At 48.6% G+C, this 19,948-nt stretch overlaps 1 protein-coding gene across 2 annotated transcripts in view; it reads left to right on the forward strand.

Annotated features, from left to right (window-relative positions):
* Positions 1 to 19,948, forward strand: part of LOC119964435 (polypyrimidine tract-binding protein 2) — a 95,740-nt gene that overhangs the window by 58,938 nt on the left and 16,854 nt on the right. For both annotated transcript variants that reach the window (XM_038793911.1, XM_038793912.1), the window contains exon 8: positions 12,978 to 13,173. In XM_038793911.1, coding sequence (XP_038649839.1) covers positions 12,978 to 13,173 — 196 coding nt within the window. The remainder of the gene's footprint in view (positions 1 to 12,977; positions 13,174 to 19,948) is intronic.

Raw genomic sequence — 19,948 nt, forward strand, 5'->3', positions numbered from 1 at the left:
TCCCGGTGCGGCTTTGGGTCACGTACCGGGAACAGCAACATTATTTTGACGACCCGGAGGAAGTGATGGACTTCGCTAAGGGGCATGGACTGGCGCCGAACTGAGGACCCATGGACTCAAGTTAGAGTGTACTAAGGGATGTCTGCAGTTGTTCACAGATTGCCCTTCGTGTTAGCGATGTCGTTCGGCATGTTCTTTTATTTAAAAATCGGGGGGTGTTCTTGTGTTTGTGTTTGCCTGTTTGAAAGTTTTAAAGTTAAAGCCAAAGTGATAGTTAAAGTTTAAGTTGTTGGGTGCTGGGGGGCTGTTCGGGTTCTCTTTGCTTTTTTCTTCTTCTGGGAATGTTACTTTGTTCTTTGTTTGTTTTATCTCTGTCTCGGTCCCAGAGCGATTGCTCGAACATCGCTGTTCTGGGGAGGTGATGTTGATTGGGGGGGGGGGGGGGGGGGGGAGAGAGGGGGAGAGGATAGGGGAGAGAGAGAGAGAGCAGGGGGACAATTGGTGTGAGACATGGTGGCGCTGGAGTTGAGAGCCACCAGGCTAGCTGCTTTGAGCTAGTCAACGGGAGCGAGGTGGGGTGTGTGTATACAGCCAGTATATGGCAGGGGTTAGGTTACAAGGGGTTGTTGCTGGGGGGGAGGGGGGGAAGATGATCTGCTGACGAGGGAGGGAACTGAACCAGGGAAGGGGTCGGGGTGGGAGCTGCCAAGAGGTGGACCGGGGAGGCGCGGCACATGGGCAGGGGATAGGCCCAAGAAGGGGGATGGCTGATCGGCGTGTGTGGGGGGGGGGGGGGGGGGCAGGGTGCCCTCCAACCAGGCTGATCACCTGGAATGTTAGAGGATTAAACGGGCCGTTCAAGAGGTCACGTGTGTTCGCGCACTTACGGGCTCTGAAGACGGATGTAATGTTACTGCAGGAGACACATTTGAAAGTGGCGGACCAGATTAGATTACGGAAGGGCTGGGTTAGCCAGGTCTTCCATTCGGGGCTTGACGCTAAGACCAGAGGAGTCGCAATCATGATTAACAAACGGGTTAAATTTGAGGCGGACAGCACAGTTGCGGATGGGGGTGGTAGATTTCTTATGGTCCGGGGCAAGCTTGAGGGGGTGAAGGTGGTCCTTGTGAATGTTTACGCTCCAAACTGGGATGATGTAGATTTCAACAAAAGGCTGCTAGGGAAAATCCCTGACTTGGATTCGCACAAGTTGATTATGAGTGGGGACTTTAATACAGTTCTCGACCCCGACCTCGACCGGTCGTGCTCCAGAACGGGTAGGGTCCCGGCAATGGCAAGAGAACTGAGAGGGTTCATGGAACAAATGGGGGGGTAGACCCCTGGAGAGTCAGCCGGCCGACGGGGAAGGAGTTCCCGTTCTTTCACATGTTCACAAGGTTTATTCTCGTATTGACTTCTTTATTATGAGTAGGGAGGGATACTGGATACTCGGCGATCACTATTTCGGACCATGCTCCACATTGGGTCGACCTGCTGGTCTGCAAAGAAAGTTATCAGCGCCCACAATGGAGGTTAGGGGTGGGATTGTTGGCAGAGGAGAGGGTGTGTGAGAGTGGGGAAATGCATGCAGGACTACCTGCAGGTCAACGATACAGGGGAAGTTTCAGCAGCGGTGCTCTGGGAGGCGCTGAAGGTGGTGGTGAGAGGGGAACTGATCTCAATCCGAGCCCATAGGGACAGAACGGATAGGGCAGAGATGGACAGACTGGTGCAGGAGATGACACGGACGGATAGGGAATATGCGGACTCCCCGAGGGCAGAGCTACTTAGGGAACGACGGAGACTGCAGGTGGAGCTGGGAGCGCTATCCACTGGGAAGGCCGTAGAGCAACTCAGAAAGGCCAGGGGCGCGGTGTATGAGTATGGGGAGAAAGCCAGCAGGATGCTTGCACAGCAACTTAGGAAGAGGGAGGTGGCCAGGGAGATAGGGACGGTAGTGGACGGGGCACGGAACCGGGTGGGAGACCCGGCAGGACTGAACAGGGTATTCAGGGACTTTTACAGTAAGCTGTATATCTCGGAACCCCCCACGGGGCCGGAGGGGATGAGGCGCTTCTTAGATGGGCTGACCTTCCCAAAGGTGGGCAGGGGGATGGTAGAGGGGCTGGGGGCCCCGATTAGAGCTGAAGAAGTAATGGGGGGCCTGAAGGCCATGCAGTCGGGTAAAGCCCCGGGGCCGGACGGGTATCCAGTGGAGTTCTACAAAAAGTTTGCGGGTATACTGGGGTCGGTGCTGGTTAGGGTGTTTAACGAGGCGAGGGACAATGGGGTGTTAATCCAGACGATGTTGCAAGCCACCATCTCGCTGATATTAAAACGGGATAAGGATCCGGAGGTCTGTGGGTCCTATAGGCCAATCTCCCTGATTAATGTAGACGCTAAACTGCTGGCCAAGATCCTGGCGTGCAGAATCGAAGACAGCGTACCGGATGTGATTCTGGAGGATCAAACGGGGTTTAAGTGCAGGCAGCTAGTAGCCAATCTAAGAAGGCTACTCAATGTGATTATGATGCCCCCGGAGGGCAGAGAGGTGGAGGTAGTGGTGGCAATGGATGCCGAAAAAGCTTTTGACCGGGTGGAGTGGGACTATTAATGGGAGGTGCTGGGACGGTTTGGGTTTGGAGAGGGCTTTGTGGACTGGGTTAAACTGCTATATCAGGCCCCGGAGGCTAGTGTAAGGATGAACAGGACGACATCTGAGTATTTTAGACTACACCGCGGGACAAGACAGGGATGCCCCCTCTCTCCACTGCTGTTTGCGTTGGCCATAGAACCGCTGGCAATTGCTCTGAGAGCGGCAAGGGAATGGTCAGGGGGCGGATAGAACACAAGGTCCCGCTCTACGCGAACGACCTGCTTTTGTATGTGTCAGATCCAGCGGCAGGGATGGACTGGATTATGGAAATCCTTGGGGAGTTTGGCCGGTTTTCGGGCTACAAGTCGAAAATGGCAAAAAGCGAGATGTTTGTGGTGCAGGCGAGGGGTCAGGAAATAGGCTGAGGGAGTGACCATTTAGGCTGGTTGGGGACGTTTTGGGTATCTAGGGATACACGTGGCGCGCGACTGGGGTAAGATGCAGAGGTTGAACTTGTCCAGGCTGGTGGAGCAAATGAGGAGCGGGTTTTGGAGGTGGGATGCACTCCATCTGTCACTAGTGGGGAGAGTACAGACAGTGAAGATGACGATCCTCCCGAGATTCCTGTTTATTTTTCAGTGTCTCCCTATTTTCATTCCGCGGTCCTTCTTTAAAAGAATCAATAAAATCATCCTGGGATTTGTTTAGGCGGGGAAGTCCCCACGGGTAAAGAGGGGTATGCTGGAATGGGACCGTAGCGAGGGCTGGCATTGCCGAACCTCAGCAACTACTACTGGGCGGCTAACATAGCCATGATAAGGAAATGGATGGTGGGCATGGGGTCGGTTTGGGAGCGGGTGGAGGCTGCTTCGTGCAGGGGCACCAGCTTGGCAGCCCGGGTCACGGCTCCCCTGCCATTTCCGCCGGCCAGGTACCCCACCAGCCCTGTAGTGGTGGCGGCTTTGCGGATTTGGGGCCAATGGAGGAAGTATGCGGGGGAAGTGGGAGCGTCGGTCTGGACCCCAATATGTGACAACCACCGATTTGTCCCGGGGAAGATGGATGCCGGGTTTCGAGTGTGGCGGAGGGCGGGGGTGGGAAGGATGAGCGACTTGTTCCTGGAAGGGAGCTTCGCGAACATGAGGGCGCTGGAGGAGAAGTTTGGGCTGGCTAGGGGGAATGACTTTCGGTACTTGCAGGTGCGGGATTTCGTACATAGACAGGTCCCGTCCTTCCCACGCCTTCCACCAAGGGGGATCCAGGACAGGGTAATTTCCAGGGGTGAGGTAGGAGAGGGGAGAGTCTCAGATATTTATAAGGAGCTTATGGGAGCGGAGGACACAGTGACCAAGGAACTGAAACTTAAGTGGGAGGAGGAGCTTGGTGGGGAGTTGGAGGGAGGGAGGTGCCAGGCTCGGTCTGATTCAGTTCAAGGTGGTTCACCGGGCCCACATGACGGTGGCCCGGATGAGCAAATTCTTTCGGCTGGAGGACACTAGATGTGGGGGAGGACCAGCGAGCCATGTCCACATGTTCTGGGCGTGTCCAAAACTCGGGGGATACTGGCAGGGATTTGCGGACGTCATATCCCTGGTAATGAAAACAAGGGTGGCGATGAGTCCAAAGGTGGCGATTTTTGGGTTGTCGGAAGACTCGCGAGTACAGGGGGGATAGAGGCCGACGTTGTGGCCTTTGCTTCCCTGATAGCCCGGCGACGGATACTGTTGGCCTGGAGGGACTCAAAGCCCCCAAAGACCGAAGTATGGCTGTCGGACATGGCAAGCTTCCTCTGCTTGGAAAAAAAATCAAGTTTGCCTTACGAGGATCGCTATTGGGGTTCGCCCGGAGGTGGCAGCCATTCATCGACTTCTTCGCGGGGAACTAATCGTCGGCAGGAGGGGGGGGTAGAATAGTGTAGAGTAGAGGGGAAGAATAGGCGGGTCTATCTGCGAGAGTGGTACTGTTATTTGCACTATGTTTTTTGTAATTGGTATCTGCACACTAATGCATATTGTTACTGTTTACAATGCCAAAAATACCTCAATAAAATTGTTTGTAAAAAAAGGAAAGGGAAAATAGGTTCTATGGTATGGTGGTAGAAAAGTAGTTTCAGATATTTAAGATATATTTTTGCACATTTAGACAAAAATATCTTCCATTCAGAAAGAAAGACTGACATGGATGTACCATCTTGGCTAACGGAAGTTAAAGGATGGTATCAAATTGAATGAAAAGGTGTACAATGCTGTGAAAGATTCGTGGGAAATTAGAAGATTGGCATTCTTTTAGAAACCAACAAAAGGTGACAAAGCATCAAAGGGAGAAATTGAAGAGCTGACAGAAGGAAGAGAAAAATGAGAGCAAGAAATAAGCTTTGAAAAGCATAGAAAAAGAGAGTAGCTAATATACGCATTATTCATTGCTCATTACCATTAGAAAATGGTAGAACGAAGATGAGCATTTTGAATCTGTTTACAGAAGACAATACAAAAATCATCCCAAGAATGATAGGGAATCACAAAGCAAAAGGGAGGGAGGAACTTGAGACAATTGGCATTACTAGAGAGAAAGTGCTAGAAAAATAATTGGAACTGAAGACTGACAGTCCCCTTGATCTGATGTCATATCTTGCATCCTAGGGTCTGAAAACAAGTGTCTGCAGAGATGGTCAATGCATTGTTTTTTTTCAGAATCTCTTAAGATTCTAGAAAGATCCCATCGGATTGGAAAACTGCAAATGTTACGCCTCTATTCAAGAAAGGAGAGTAGGAGGCAGGAGGAAATTAAAGGACAGCTACCCTGACATCTTCCATTGGATAACGCTGGAGTCCATTATTAAGGAGATAGTCGCAGAAAAATCATAATATGTCAGGCAGAGTCTACATGGTTTTCGTAAAGAGCGTGTCATAAGGAGGGTGGGTGGATGAAGGGGAACCATTAGGTGTGGTGTAATTGAATTGCTAAAGGCATACAGTAAGGTGGCACATAAAATTATTTTGTATTCTCTTCCATGGGGAGCATTGGAAGCTGGATCATTGAATGTGGGGGGAAATTGTGGCACAGTTGTAATGACATTGGACGAGTAAGCCAGAAGCCCACTGTTCTGGCGACATGGGTTCAAATCCCACAATCACAACCGGTGAAATTTACATTCAAGTAATAAACTGGAAAATAAAGCTAGTCTCCATAATGATGACCATGAATTATGAGTTGTCATAAAAGCCCATTTAGTTCACTAATGTTCTCTAGGGAGGGAAATCTGCCATCTGTACCCGGTCTGGCCTACATATAGCAACAGACTAACAGCAATGCAGTCAACTTTTTAAAAAATATTTTTTTATTCTCCTTTTTCACATTTTCTCCCAAATTTACACCCAACAATAAACAATAATGAGCAACGAATGTAATGTCAATCCCCATATCCATAACAATGATCCCATCCTCCCACCAAACCCCAGACATTACCCGCATGTTAACATAAACAAATGACAAAAAGGAATCAGGAATCACCCAGAGTCACCATTGACACATGAAGGTTCTCCTTTCCCCCTGTCGTCAGCACCTCTTCCAGCAATGTGGAAGCTGGCTCTACTGGGAAGCTCTGTCTCTCCTTTCTGGCAAAGTCTTGAACCTGCATGTATCTAAATATTTCCCCCTGCTCCAGCCCATACTTTGCTTCCAGCTCCTTCAATCCCGCAAAACGACCCCAAGAAACAAATCTTTTAGTGTCCTAATTCTTTTCTCCTCCCATCTCCGAAAATTTCCATCCCACTTCCCTGTCTCAAATCTCTGGTTTCCCCCCCGAATCGGCATTTCCCTTGACCCTGTCCCCAACCCGAAGTGCTGTCGAAACTACCTCCAAATTCTCAACGAAGCCATTACTACCGGACTCCCTGAGTATCTCCCCGGGGCCATCGGGAGCAGCGCTTTTGCTGGCGCCCAACCCCCTACCCAAACTCTCCTCCATTCTGACCCATTGGGAGTCAACCCCTCTGACCCAGCTCCGTACCTTCTCCACGTTCGCCGCCCAGTAATAATACATCAGGTTCGGAAGACCCAAACTCCCTTACTGCCTTCCCCTCTGTAGTAGATCCTTTTTAATTCTGGCCACCTTCCCTCCCCATATGAACGAGGTAATCATCCCTTCAATCTCTCTAAAAAATGCCTTTGGCAGGAAAATCGGCAGGCATTGAAAAATAAACGGGAATCACGTCAGCTCGTTCATTTTAACCGCCTGTATCCAACCCGCCAGTGACAGAGGGAGACCATTCCACCTTGCCAGATCAGCTTTCACCCTTCCCACCAAACTAGAAATGTTGCACGTACAGGACACACCCCCCCCTCCCCCAATCTCGAGCAACGTGCACCCCAGATTTCTAAAGTGAGTCCCTGCCTATGTGGTCAACTTTTAACTGACTTCTAACAGCCGAGCAAGCCACACATTTTAAGGGTGATTGGGGATGGCAATAAACGATGGCCCTGCCAGCAACACCCACATGCCATGAAACCAAACAAAGTTACTGCATGAGATAAGAGCTCATAGCATTAATGGTTGTCTTTTTGCGGATGAATGGTTGGCTAACTAGCAGGAAACCGAGGGTGGGGATAAATGGATTGCTTTCGGATTGGCAAATTAACTAGTGGAGTGCCACAGGGCTCAGTTCTGGGCCTCAACTATTTGAAATCTATATTAATCACTTGGATTGAAGGGGTTACTGCCCCTTGTAGACAAATCTGCTGATGATACAAAAAATGGGTTTGAAAGTAAGTTGTGAGGAGGGTACAAGGAGTCTACAAAGGGATGTGGGCAGGTCAAGTGAGTGGGCAAAATTTTGGCAGAACGGTAAAATATGGGAAAATGAGAGGTTGTCCACTTTGGCAGGAAGAGTTGAAAACAGAATATTATTTAAATAGAGAGAGACTACAGCATATTGCTCATCAGAAGGATCTGGTGTCCTTGAATATGAATCACTAAAAGTTGCCACACATATCCACAAAGTAATTAGTCAGATACAATTTTAGCCATTATTGCAAGGGGAATGAGTATCAAAGTAGGAACATTTTGCAGAACTGCACAGGACATTGGTGAGACTGCACCTAGAATACAGTACAGTTTTGGTCTCCTTACTGAGGAGGAATATGCAGTTCTAAGCAGGTTTAATCTGGTTCCTGAGATGAAGGGTTGTCTCACGAAGAAAGGTTGAGTAGGTTGTGTCTATGCTCACTAGAATTTAGTAGAACGAGAGGTGATTATATTGAAACATACAATAATCTGGAGGCGTTTGACAGTAGTTACTCAGTTTTCCCTCATGGGGGGGGGGGGGGGGGGGGGGGGGATCTAGAATTAGGAAGCTTAGTTTAAAGATAAGGGGTCTCTCATTTAAGACCAAGATGAGGAATTTCTTTCCTCATAACTCTGTTAGTCTTTATAATTCTATTCCCCAGTGAGCACTGGAGGCTGGGTTGTTCAATATATTCAAGGCTGTGTTAGACAGCTGTTTGGAAGAGGGCCTGAGGGTTATGCGGGAAGGGTGGAGGCAGGAGGCCACAATCAGATCAGCCATGATCTTGAATGGTGGCGCAAGCTCAAGCGGTTGAACACTGCAATTTATTTTATTACGATCCTGGACCAGACCCCGACATTTGCTCGGATACCAGGCCAAAACCCCAATCATGTTTTTTATTTGTAAAACTGTAAGGAAATGATACTTCGCTTCAGGAGTGATTCCACACATACACAGGGATATGGTGTATTAAAACAAACTATTATTAGCACAGTATTGAACTACCTGAACATCATAGAAATATACCTTACAATTACAGGTTGAGTACCCCTTATTCAAAATGTTTGGGGCTGAGAGGGTCTTGGATTCTGGAATTTTTTGGATTTTGGAACACCAAGCTGCAGAGACCCTCGGCGCAGCTCAGAGCTGCCAGTCAGTGCTGTGTCAGACTGGGGGTAAGCGGCTTCCCTCCTGACACTAAATCAGGTACCGGGTGCAACTTTTTAGGTGTAACAGACACGTAGGATACACACGCATGTGTGTTCGGCCACAGGAATGAGACACAGTGCTAGGAACAACCGACACTGAGCACTCAGTGGATTTCAGAGCTTTTCAAATAACAGATACTCGACTTGTATCAGTTAAACAATGCTGAACGATAAATGGAAAACTTTACTTTCTCTATCCGGGGCTGGTTTAGCTCACTCAGCTAAATCGCTGGCTTTTAAAGCAGACCAAGCAGGCCAGCAGCACGGTTCGATTCCCGTACCAGCCTCCCCGGACAGGCGCCGGAATGTGGCGACTAGGGGCTTTTCACAGTAACTTCATTGAAGCCTACTCGTGACAATAAGCGATTTTCATTCATTTTCATTCATTCAATCACAGGTCAGAAACACAGGGTTACCTGCCGTTCTCTGGCTAGAAAGTTATTCGAAAGACTGCTGCAAGAGAGAAAGGGATATCCTTTCAACAAACAACCTTCACAATCCTGCCTGTCAGATGAATGCTGAATCTGATAGCCTTGCCACAGCTTCCAGAAACTAAAACTACACTGCCTCCTGCAGACCTGCTCCTCCCTTTGTTTCCTCATTTGTATTCCACTCAAATCCCTACTTAAGTTTGAACACAATGGGCGCGAATCTCCGGCCGCATTGGGCTCTCACTTGAGCGCAACGTGGCCAGAGAATATCGGGAAAGGCCTCCAGCGAGTCTCTCGATAGGCTCTGCGCCTCACGAGATTCTTCGGAGTCCCCCGAGAAGTCTGAGTCGGACCCTGTCCCAAAGGGCGGCACCAAATGACACTTGTGGAAGTAAGTCGGAAACCTATTTGTGACCTACCTGTGTGGAATCCAGGGGCCTCCCTCGATTCATCAGCCTCTGCAGCCGGGCGCCAATCAGTGCTGCTCCACACAAACATGGACCAGGTGGATTGGCACCTCGGGGGGGTCTCCCAGGCCATTGGATACCCCAGGGTGATCAGGGTAAGTGCAGGGTGGATTCCTGGAACACGGGCACCATGGCACTGCCGAGCCAGCACTGCCTGGCTGCTAGGGTGGCACTGTCAAGGGTCAGAGGGCAAGGGTGCCACGCCCATGAAATGAGGATGATGGGGGGGGGGGGGGGGGGGAGCATGCAGGGCATGCAAGTAGGGACCTCTTGAAGGGTTGGTGGGTGATGGATGGGGGTCCTAGAAGGAAGGGGGTGGGTGCTGAAGAGGGGGTCCCCATAGCGGGATGTCCTCACTTTTGAGGGGGGGGGGGGTTGTTTCCATGTCTGTGGGGGTGACATTGCCCATGGGTAGGGCTGTGGGGGACCCTCAAGCTCACTTAAGAGATCGGGGCACCCGTCCAAAATCGCGGCCCGATCTCAGAGTTCAGCTCCCAAGTGCTAAAAAAAATTATACGTGTGGGCTAAACCAGTGAGAAACACCCCAGAGCCCAGAAAAGTGACTAGCGGTGGGGAAATCACTGGTAGAGCCGGCGGGAAACGTCCTGATATACCCTCCAAGAATTAACTTTAAATGTTTTGGGAGAATTGGGCCCAATGTCTCTAATTATCTATTCCTTAGGGAATCCCCAGAAAACATAACAAAATCCCATGAGGCTTCTCATTTTAAACATAGAGAATGATGATCTAACTTTTCCAACCGCTTAATTGCACCGTTTGGAGCCATAAAGTCTGTCTGACTTTTAAACCAAGATTTTAAAAATATTACTGCAGCAGATATATATGCACACACCCTAAACCAGGCTTTTAAAACATTACTGTATCAGGAACATGATACAATACAGTAGTCCCTCTTTATAACGCGGGTGTTGGGGTCCAAGACAGCCACCCGCGTTGCATCCGAGCCGCGGATATCCACGATGGGGGTTTTAAATTTATTTAAAAATCTATGCTAGCGCTTCCCCTTGTGAGTCTACGGGGGGCGGGGGGAGAGGTCAGACCCCCGTAGACTCACAATGGGAAGCGCTAGCATAGCTTTTTAAATAAATTTAAAACCCCCATCGTGGATCTAATTAAAACAGTGTCAATTTCAGCGGCCGGAGAGGGAAGCTGCTCTCTCACTGAAACAATCAGCCGGCCGCTGAAATTGACACTGCTGGCTGCTCTCTCCCTCCAATCAGTACCCCAGCAGCCACGGCCTGTACCCCAGCAGCCACAGCCTGAACCCCAGCAGCCACAGCCTGTACCCCAGCAGCCACAGTACCCCAGCAGCCACAGCCTGAAGCCCAGCAGCCACAGCCTGTACCCCAGGAGCCACAGCCTGTACCCCAGCAGCCACAGCCTGAACCCCAGCTACAGAGGGGAGGGGCGATGTGAGACCATGCTGGTCTTGCAGAGGCCCGTATGACCTCCTCCTGTGTTCTCTGCTCTCTCCCTCCAATCAGCCGGCAGTGTCAATTTCAGCGGCCGGCTCACTTTGATCTGGAGAGGGAAGCTGCTCTCTCACTGAAACAATCAGCCGGCCGCTGAAATTGACACTGCCGGCTGCTCTCTCCCTCCAATCAGAAACATTAAAACTTAAAAGTTGGATTGGAGGGAGAGAGCAGCCGGCAGTGTCAATTTCAGCGGCCGGCTGATTGTTTCAGTGAGAGAGCAGCTTCCCTCTCCGGATCAAAGTGAGCCGGCCGCTGAAATTGACACAACTGACAGTTGGGGTCCATAAGCCCCCCCGCGGTATATCGCGAACCGCGGTATTGCGGAGCGCGGTATAACGGGGGACTACTGTATATATCAACTTGTTGCATTTATCAACTTTTGATCTGGTTTAGGACACTGGGCTGAATAGCTGGCTTGTAATGCAGGCAGCAGCGCAGGTTCAATTCCTGTACCAGCCTCCCCGAACAGGCGCCGGAATGTGGCGACAAGGGGCTTTTCACAGTAACTTCATTGAAGCCTACTTGTGACAATAAGCGATTATTATTATTATGTTGATGAGCTTTAGAGTTAGAAATGTAATAAATCAAGTGAAATCAAGAGCAAGTGAAATGGAGGAGGATAGAAAAAAAACAAGAGGAAATGTCTGTGGTGGGTTGGAAGACAGATGAAATAACTGCCAAAGGAGTTGGTGGCAAGGGTCGAATAGGAGTTTTAACAGGACAATTAAACAAAAAATACATAAGGAGGTGTGGATGACAATGATGAGCAAAATCAAAAACAAGAGTAAGACGGAAACATGTAAAGAAAACAGAAACAAATTGAGCACAGAGGCTACAATCTGAAATTGTAGAACTGTTGAGTCCTGAAGACTGTAAAGCATCTAATCAGAAGATGTACTGTACGACAATCCACTTAACTTGTACATCTTTGGACTGTGGGAGAACCAGAGCACCCAGAGGAAACCCAAGCAGATATTGGGAGAATGTGCAAACTCCACACAGGCAGATGGCCAAAGCTGGAATTGAACCCGGGTCCCTGGAGCTGTGAGGCTGCAGTGCTAATCACTATGCTACCATGCCGCTCAGTTTACGAAAAAGATGGAGAATTAAAATGATAGGCGGCTGGGAGTTCACCCAATTTGTGATTGATCTCCAGTGTAGAACAGATAGCATTGTGAGCAACAAATACAGTATACTATATTGAAAGAAATACACATTGGTGTTTCACCTGGAAAGAATATTTAGAGCCATGGATAGTGAGGAGAGAGGTGTTCAAGGGTAGCTGTTGCATCTCTTGCACTTGCATGGATCGATGCCATGTTGGGAATGATTGAGGCTTGAACCAGGATGCTGAGGAGGGAATTGCCCCTTCATAATGTTGAAACGGGGGGGGGGGGGGGGGGGGGGGATGTGCTTCGTGGTGGCAGAACCACGTGGCAATGGAAATGGCAGTATTATCTATTGGATGTGAAGACTAATGAGGTGGAAGACGAGAGATATCCTATCATGGCTAGGAGAGGGAGTGAAAAAATTTGGAATAAAAGGGGAGAAAGAAAAATTCTAGCCAGATACTGATTGGGAAATTGAGACCTGGTCTCTTCTGACCAGCATATTCATCGCACTGTAATAAAACTGATTTAAGATGATCTATTGTGGTATCTTAGCAAAACACCATTTTCTTGCCCTTTTTCTCATCATCTGCTTGTATAATGTCATCCTACTCCAAGAATAATTAATTGTGGAACGTTTGTGTCAGAAGATATTATTTAAATTGAAATAATTCATTCTAATTTTTTTTCCTAATTTAACTGTCAAAATGAAACCAGTGACTACTTGTTTTTAAAAAGAAGTCTGTCATTTATAATCGTATTGAAGGTTATAAAAGAATTATTAAAGGTATGATAGATTTTTGTATCTCTCTGACCTTTGTGACAAAACATTTGTATGCTTCTGATTCTTCCTCAACTGATTATCCATGTTAATTAATTTTTACAGGCTCTCGATGGTCAGAACATTTATAATGCTTGCTGTACTCTTCGGATTGATTTTTCAAAACTGGTGAATTTGAATGTAAAATACAATAATGATAAAAGTCGTGACTACACCCGTCCAGATCTTCCGTCAGGAGATGGGCAGTCGTCTATGGATCCTGCAATTGCTGCAGCATTTGCTAAAGAGAGCTCCTTGCTTGGTAAGAAAAAATAGCATGTAATAAATGAATGTCTTTTTTTCCAGATATTTTTTATAGAAAACTATAATTTGTACTGATGGACCCAAACTTTGTCGGATTGGCAATCAGCGGTGAATTGGAACTCCATACCAACTTAACTGTGCTAAACTGCACAAGCGCGTCTCTTAACCGACCTTCCTAACTCAGGGCAGGTAATATTCAAGCAGCACAGCAGGTCCCTGGCTTCGGCATCGAAGTGCAAATGAATTTCAGTGAATGTGGACACCCAACCTTTTTACGGCAAAGCATATGATTTTAAATTTCCTTCGAAAACAACAGGTCAGGTAGAAGGAGAGTGTCTTAAGGTAAGTCAACAGGATTTCGGAGGGCATGTGTTCGGACTTTGTGGGGGAGTGGGACATGGGGAGCGGGGCGGTGGGGGAGTCGACACGGTGAGGGTGAGGAGTGAGGAAGTTGCACATTGGGTGAGGTGGTTTGGGTTGTTTTCGGGCCGGGGGTCAGGTTGAGGAGGTTATTGCTTAATTGTCCCCCACTGGTTGGGGGTTTGTCAGGGGGGAGAGGATAGCCTAACAGGTGAAAACAGCAGCACCCATAGCAGTGGCACCACGGCTGGCTCTAATGTTCAGCAGGGAGGGTCAAAGCGCAGAAGAGCAATAGTCATAGGGGACTCCATAGTCAGGGGCACAGATAGGTGCTTCTGTGGATGTGAAAGAGACTCCAAAATGGCATGTTGCCTCCCTGGTGCCTGGGTCCAGGATGTCTCCGAACGGGTAGCGGGCATCCTGAAGGGGGAGGGCAAACAGGCAGAGGTCATTGTACATATTGGTGCTAACGACATGGGCAAGAAGGGACATGAGGTCCTGCAGCAGGAGTTCAGGGAGCTAGGCAGAAAGTTAAAAGACAGGACCTCTAGGGTTGTAATCCCTGTGCCACGTGCCAGTGAGGCTAGAAATAGGAAGATAGAGCAGCTAAACATGTGGCTAAACAGCTGGTGTAGGAGGGAGGGTTTCCGTTATCTGAACCACTGGGAGCTCTTCCGGGGCAGGTGTGACCTGTATAAGAAGGACGGGTTGCATCTAAACTGGAGAGGCATAAATATCCTGGCCGCGAGGTTTGCTAGTGTCACACGCGAGGGTTTAAACTAGTATGGCAGGGGGGTGGGTACTGGAGCAATAGGTCAGAAGGTGAAAGCATTGAGGGAGAACTGGGGAATAGGGCCAGTATGGCTCTGAGGAAGAGCAGACAGGGAGATGTTGCTAAAACAGCGGGGCTGGTGGCCTGAAGTGTGTATGGTTTAATGCAAGACGTATTATTGGTAAGGCAGATGAACTTAGAGCTTGGATTAGTACTTGGAACTATGATGTTATTGCCATTACAAAGCCCTGGTTGAGGGAAGGACAGGATTAGCAGCAAAACTTTCCAGGATTTAGATGTTTCAGGCGGGATAGAGGGTGATGTAAAAGGGGTGCAAGAGCTGCGCTACTGGTTATGGAGAATATCACCCCTGTACTACGGGAGGACACCTCAGAGGGCAGCGAGGCTATATGGGTAGAGATCAGGAATAAGAATGTCACAATGTTGGGGGTTTACTACAGGCTTCCCAACAGCCAGCGTGAGATAGAGGAGCAGATAGGTAGACAGATTTTGGAAACAAATAAAAACAACAGGGTTGTTGTGATGGGAGACTTCAACTTCCCCGATATTGACTGGGACTCACTTCGTGCTAGGGGCTTAGATGGGGCAGAGTTTGTAAGGAGCATCCAGGAGGGCTTCTTAAAACAATATGTAGACAGTCCAACTAGGGAAGGGGCTGTACTGGACCTGGTATTAGGAAATGAGCCCGGCCAGGTGGTAGAAGTTTCAGTAGGGGAGCATTTCGGGAACAGTGACTACAATTCAGTAAGTTTAAATGTGCTGGTGGACAAGGATTAGAGTGGTCCTATGGTGAATGTGCTAAATTGGGGGAAGGCTAATTATAATAATATTAGGCGGGAACTGAAGAACCTAGATTGGGGGAGGATGTTTGAGGGTAAATCAACATCTGACATGTGGGAGGCTTTCAAATGTCAGTTGAAAGGAATTCAGGACCGGCATGTTACTGTGCAGAAGAAAGATAAATACGGCAAATTTCGGGAACCTTGGATAATAAGAAATATTGTAGGCCTCGTCAAAAAGAAAAAGGAGGCATTTGTCAGGGCTAGAAGGCTGGGAACAGACGAAGCCTGTGTGGAATATAAGGAAAGTAGGAAGGAACTTAAGCAAGGAGTCATGAGGGCTAGAAGGGGCCACAAAAAGTCATTGGCAAATAGGGTTGATCAAAATCTCAAGGCTTTTTACACGTACATAAAAAGCAAGAGGATAGCCTGGGAAAGGGTTGGCCCACTGAAGGGCAGGGAATCTATGTGTGGAGCCAGAGGAAATGGGCGAAGTACTAAATGAATACTTTGCATCAGTATTCACCAAAGAGAAGGAATTGGTGGATGTTGAGTCTGGAGAAGGGTGTGTAGATAGCCTGGGTCACATTGAGATCCAAAGAGATGAGGTGTTGGGCGTCTTGAAAAATATTACGGTAGATAAGTCCCCAGGGCCTGACGGGATCTACCCCAGAATACTGAAGGAGGCTAGAGAGGAAATTGCTGAGGCCTTGACAGAAATCTTTGCATCCTCAGTCTTCAGATGATGTCCTGGAGGACTGGAGAATAGCCAATGTTGTTCCTTTGTTTAAGAAGAGTAGCAAGGATAATACAGGGAACTACAGGCCGGTGAGCCTTACGTCAGTGGTAGGGAAATTACTGGAGAGAATTGTTCGAGACAGGATCTACTCCCATTATGAAGCAAATGGACGTATTAGTGAGAGGCAGCATTGTTTTGTGAAGGGGACGTCGTGTCTCACTAACTTGATGATGCAGGTAGGGCAGTGGATGTTGTCTATCTGGAATTCAGTAAGGCCTTTGACAAAGTCCCTCATGGTAGACTGGTACAAAAGGTGAAGTCACACGGGATCAGGGGTGAGCTGGCATCATGGATACAGAACTGGCTAGGTCATAAAAGGCAGAGAGTAGCAATGGAAGGGTGCATTTCTAATTGGAGGGCTGTGACTAGTGGTGTTCTGCAGGGATCAGTGCTGGGACTTTTGCTGTTCGTAGAATATAAATGATATGGAGGAAAATGTAACTGGTCTGATTAGTAAGTTTGCAGACGACACAAAGGTTGGTGGAATTGCGGACAGCGCTAAGGACTGTCCGAGGATACAGCAGGATTTAGACTGTTTGGAGACTTGGGCGGAGAGATGGCAGATGGAGTTTAATCCGGACAAATGTGAGGTAATTCATTTTGGAAGGTCTAATGCAGGTAGGAAATATACAGTGAATGGTAGAACCCTCAAGAGTATTGAAAGTCAGAGAGATCTACAGGTCCACGGGTCACTGAAAGGGGCAACACAGGTGGAGAAGGTAGTCAAGAAGGCATATGGCAATGCTTGTCTTCATTGGCCGGGGCGTTGAGTATAAGAATTGGCAAGTCATGTTACAGCTGTGTAGAACCTTAGTTAGGCCACACTTGGGAGTATAGTGTTCAATTATGGTCGCCACACTACCAGAAGGATGTGGAGGGTGCAGAAGTGATTTACCAGGATGTTGCCTGGTATGGAGGGCATTGGCTATGAGGAGCGAATGAAGAAACTCGGTTTGTTCTCACTGGAACGACGGAGGTTGAGGGGCAACCTGATAGAGGTCTACAAAATTATGAGGGGCATAGACAGAGTGGATAGTCAGAGGCTTTTCACCAGGGTAGAGGGGTCAATTACTAGGGGGCATAGGTTTAAGGTGCGAGGGGCAAGGTTTAAAGGAGATGTACAAGGCAAGTTTCTTACACTGAGGGTAGTGGGTGCCTGGAACTCGCTGCCGGAGGAGGTGGTGGAAGCAGGGAAGATAGTGACGTTTAAGGGGCATCTGGACAAATACATGAATAGGATGGGAATAGCGGGTTACGGACCCAGAAAGTGTAGAAGATTTTAGTTTAGACGGGCAGCATGGTCGGCACGGGCTTGGAGGGCCGAAGGGCCTGTTCCTGTGCTGTCCTTTTCTTTGTTCTTTTTAAATTAGTTCTGCTCCCCTTTAATAGAAGTGGTGTGGAGATGCCGGTGTTGGACTGGGGTGTGTACAGTAAGAAGTCTTACAACACCAGGTTAAAGTCCCAACAGGTTTGTTTCGAATCACTAGCTGTTGGAGCACTGCTCCTTCCTCAGGTGAATGAAGAGGTAGGTTCCAGAAACATACATATAAACAAAGTCAAAGATGCAATATGATACTTTGAATGCGAGTCTTTGCAGGCAGTTAAGTCTTTACAGGTCCAAATGCAGCAATTGGAGAGAGGGTTGATCACAGGTTAAATAGGTCTGAATTGTCTCAAGCCAAGACAGTTGGTAGGATTTCGCAAGCACAGGCCAGATGGTTTGGGGGGGGGGGGGGGGGGGGGGGGGGGTGAATGTAATGTAACATTAATCCAAGGTCCCGGTTGAGGTCGTACTCGTGTGCGGAACTGGCTATAAATTTCTGCTTGGCGATTCTGCATTGTCGCATGTCCTGAAGGTCGCCTTGGAGAACGCTTACCCGAAGATCAGAGGCTGAATGCCCTTGACTGCTGAAGTGTTCCCCGACTGGAAGGGAACATTCCTGCCTGGCGATTGTCGCGCGATGTCCATTCATCCGTTGTCGCAGCGTCGGCATTGTCTTGTCAATGTACCACACTTCGTGGCATCCTTTCCTGCAGAGTATGAGGTAGACAATGTTGGCCTCGTCACACAAGTATGTACCACATACCTGGTGGGTGGTGTTCCTGTGTGATGGTGGTACCCATGTCGATGTTTTGGCACGTCTTTCAAAGATTGCCATGGCAGGGTTGTGTTGTCGCTGTTCTGAAGGCTGGGTAGTTTGCTGCAAACAATGGTTTGAGGTTGCGTGGTTGTTTGAAGGCAAGTAGTGGGGATGGCCTTGGCAAGATGTTCATCCTCTTTGATGACATGTTGAAGGCTGCGAAGAAGATGTCGTAGTTTCTCCGCTCCAGCGAAGTACTGGACGACGAAGGGTACTCTGTCGATTTTGTCCCGTGTTTGTCTTCTGCGGAGGTCGGTGCGGTTTTTTGCAGTGGCGCGTTGGAACTGTCGATCGATATCCCAGTCGTACGAGGGAATATTTCAGTGTCTATAGATGTCTGTTACGCTCCTCCTCGTCTGAGCAGATCCTCTGTGTACGGAAGGCTTGTCCATAGGGGATGGCTTCTTTAATGTGTTTAGAGTCGAAGCAGGAGAAGTGGAGCATCATGAGGTTATCCGTGGGCTTGCGGTAAAGCGAAGTGTTGAGGTGACCGTCCTTCATGCAGGTGAGTGTGTCCAAGAATGCAACAGATTCTGGAGAGTAGTCCATGGTGAGTCTGATGGTGGGATGGAACTTATTGATGTCATCGTGTGGTCGTTTCAGTGATTTTTTTTTTGCCGTTGGTCCAAAGTAAAAAACTGTCATTGATGTATCTGGTGTATAACGTCGGTTGATGGTCCTTTGCGGTGAGGAGGTCTTGTTCAAACGTGTGCATGAAGATGTTGGCATACTGAGGTACGAATTTGGTCCCCATGGCTGTTCTGTGTGTCTGGATGAAGAACTTGTCGAAGGTGAAGACGTTGTGATTCAGAATTAAGTGGATGAGTTGCAAAATTGCGTCTGGAGATTGGCAGTTGTCCGTGTTGAGTACGGAGGCTGTTGCAGCAATGCCGTCGTCTGGGGATGCTGGTGTAGAGTGCCGAGACGTCCATTGTGATGAGGAATGTTCCTGGTTCAACTGGTCCATGGGTGCTGAGTTTCTGTAAGAAGTCTGTCGTATCGCGACAGAAGCTGGGTGTTCCTTGTGCAATGGGTTTCAAGATGCCCTCTGTAGCCAGAGAGATTCTCACACAGGGTCCCATTGCCTGATACGATAGGACAGCCTGGTGTGTTGGCCTTGTGTATTTTCGGGAGGCAACGCATCTACTTGTCTTACTTTAATAGAAAGTAGTTAACGTTTCAGATCGGCAACCTTTCATCAGATCCATACAGGTAGACATTATCTTGTTTCAGTTAGTCGAGGCCTCGGGCTCCTTCAATGCTATATCCTTGATCTCAATTCTTGTTTGTCTTTCAGTCACACCCTCCTACCCCTGATCATAATGGAAAGTAACTCTGCTCCTTCCTGATGGCCCTGTAACGTCCATAGCTTTAAGTTCCTGGGGGTCACCATCACCAACGGTCTGTCCTGGTCCACTCGCGTTGATGCAAATCAAGAAAGCCCAACAACGTCTCTACTTCCTACAGAAGCTTAAGAAATTTGGCATGCCTGCATCGACTCTCACAAACTTCGACACAGAGCATCCTATCCGGCTGCATCACAGCTTGGTATGGCAACTGCTCGGTCCAAGATCGCAAGAAACTGCAGAGTGTGGTGAACTCAGCCCAGCGCATCACACAAACTTGCCACCCCCATATTGATTCTGTCTACACCTCCCGCTGCCTCAGGAAGGCAGACAGCATTATCAGTGACCCTCCCACCCAGGCATTGCCTTCTTCCAGACCCTTCCATCAGGCAGTAGGCAGTCTGAAGACCCGCACATCCAGATATAGGAACAGCTTCTTCCCCACAGCTACAAGACACCTCAACGACTTCCCCTCGGACTGATCTGTTCCCTGTAAGAACACTCAACTCCCCCCTTCCAAAGTTACAGCACACTGATCGCACATCCCTGTCTAGC

Source organism: Scyliorhinus canicula, chromosome 4 (genome assembly GCF_902713615.1).
Source record: "Scyliorhinus canicula chromosome 4, sScyCan1.1, whole genome shotgun sequence".
Lineage (NCBI taxonomy): Eukaryota > Metazoa > Chordata > Chondrichthyes > Carcharhiniformes > Scyliorhinidae > Scyliorhinus > Scyliorhinus canicula.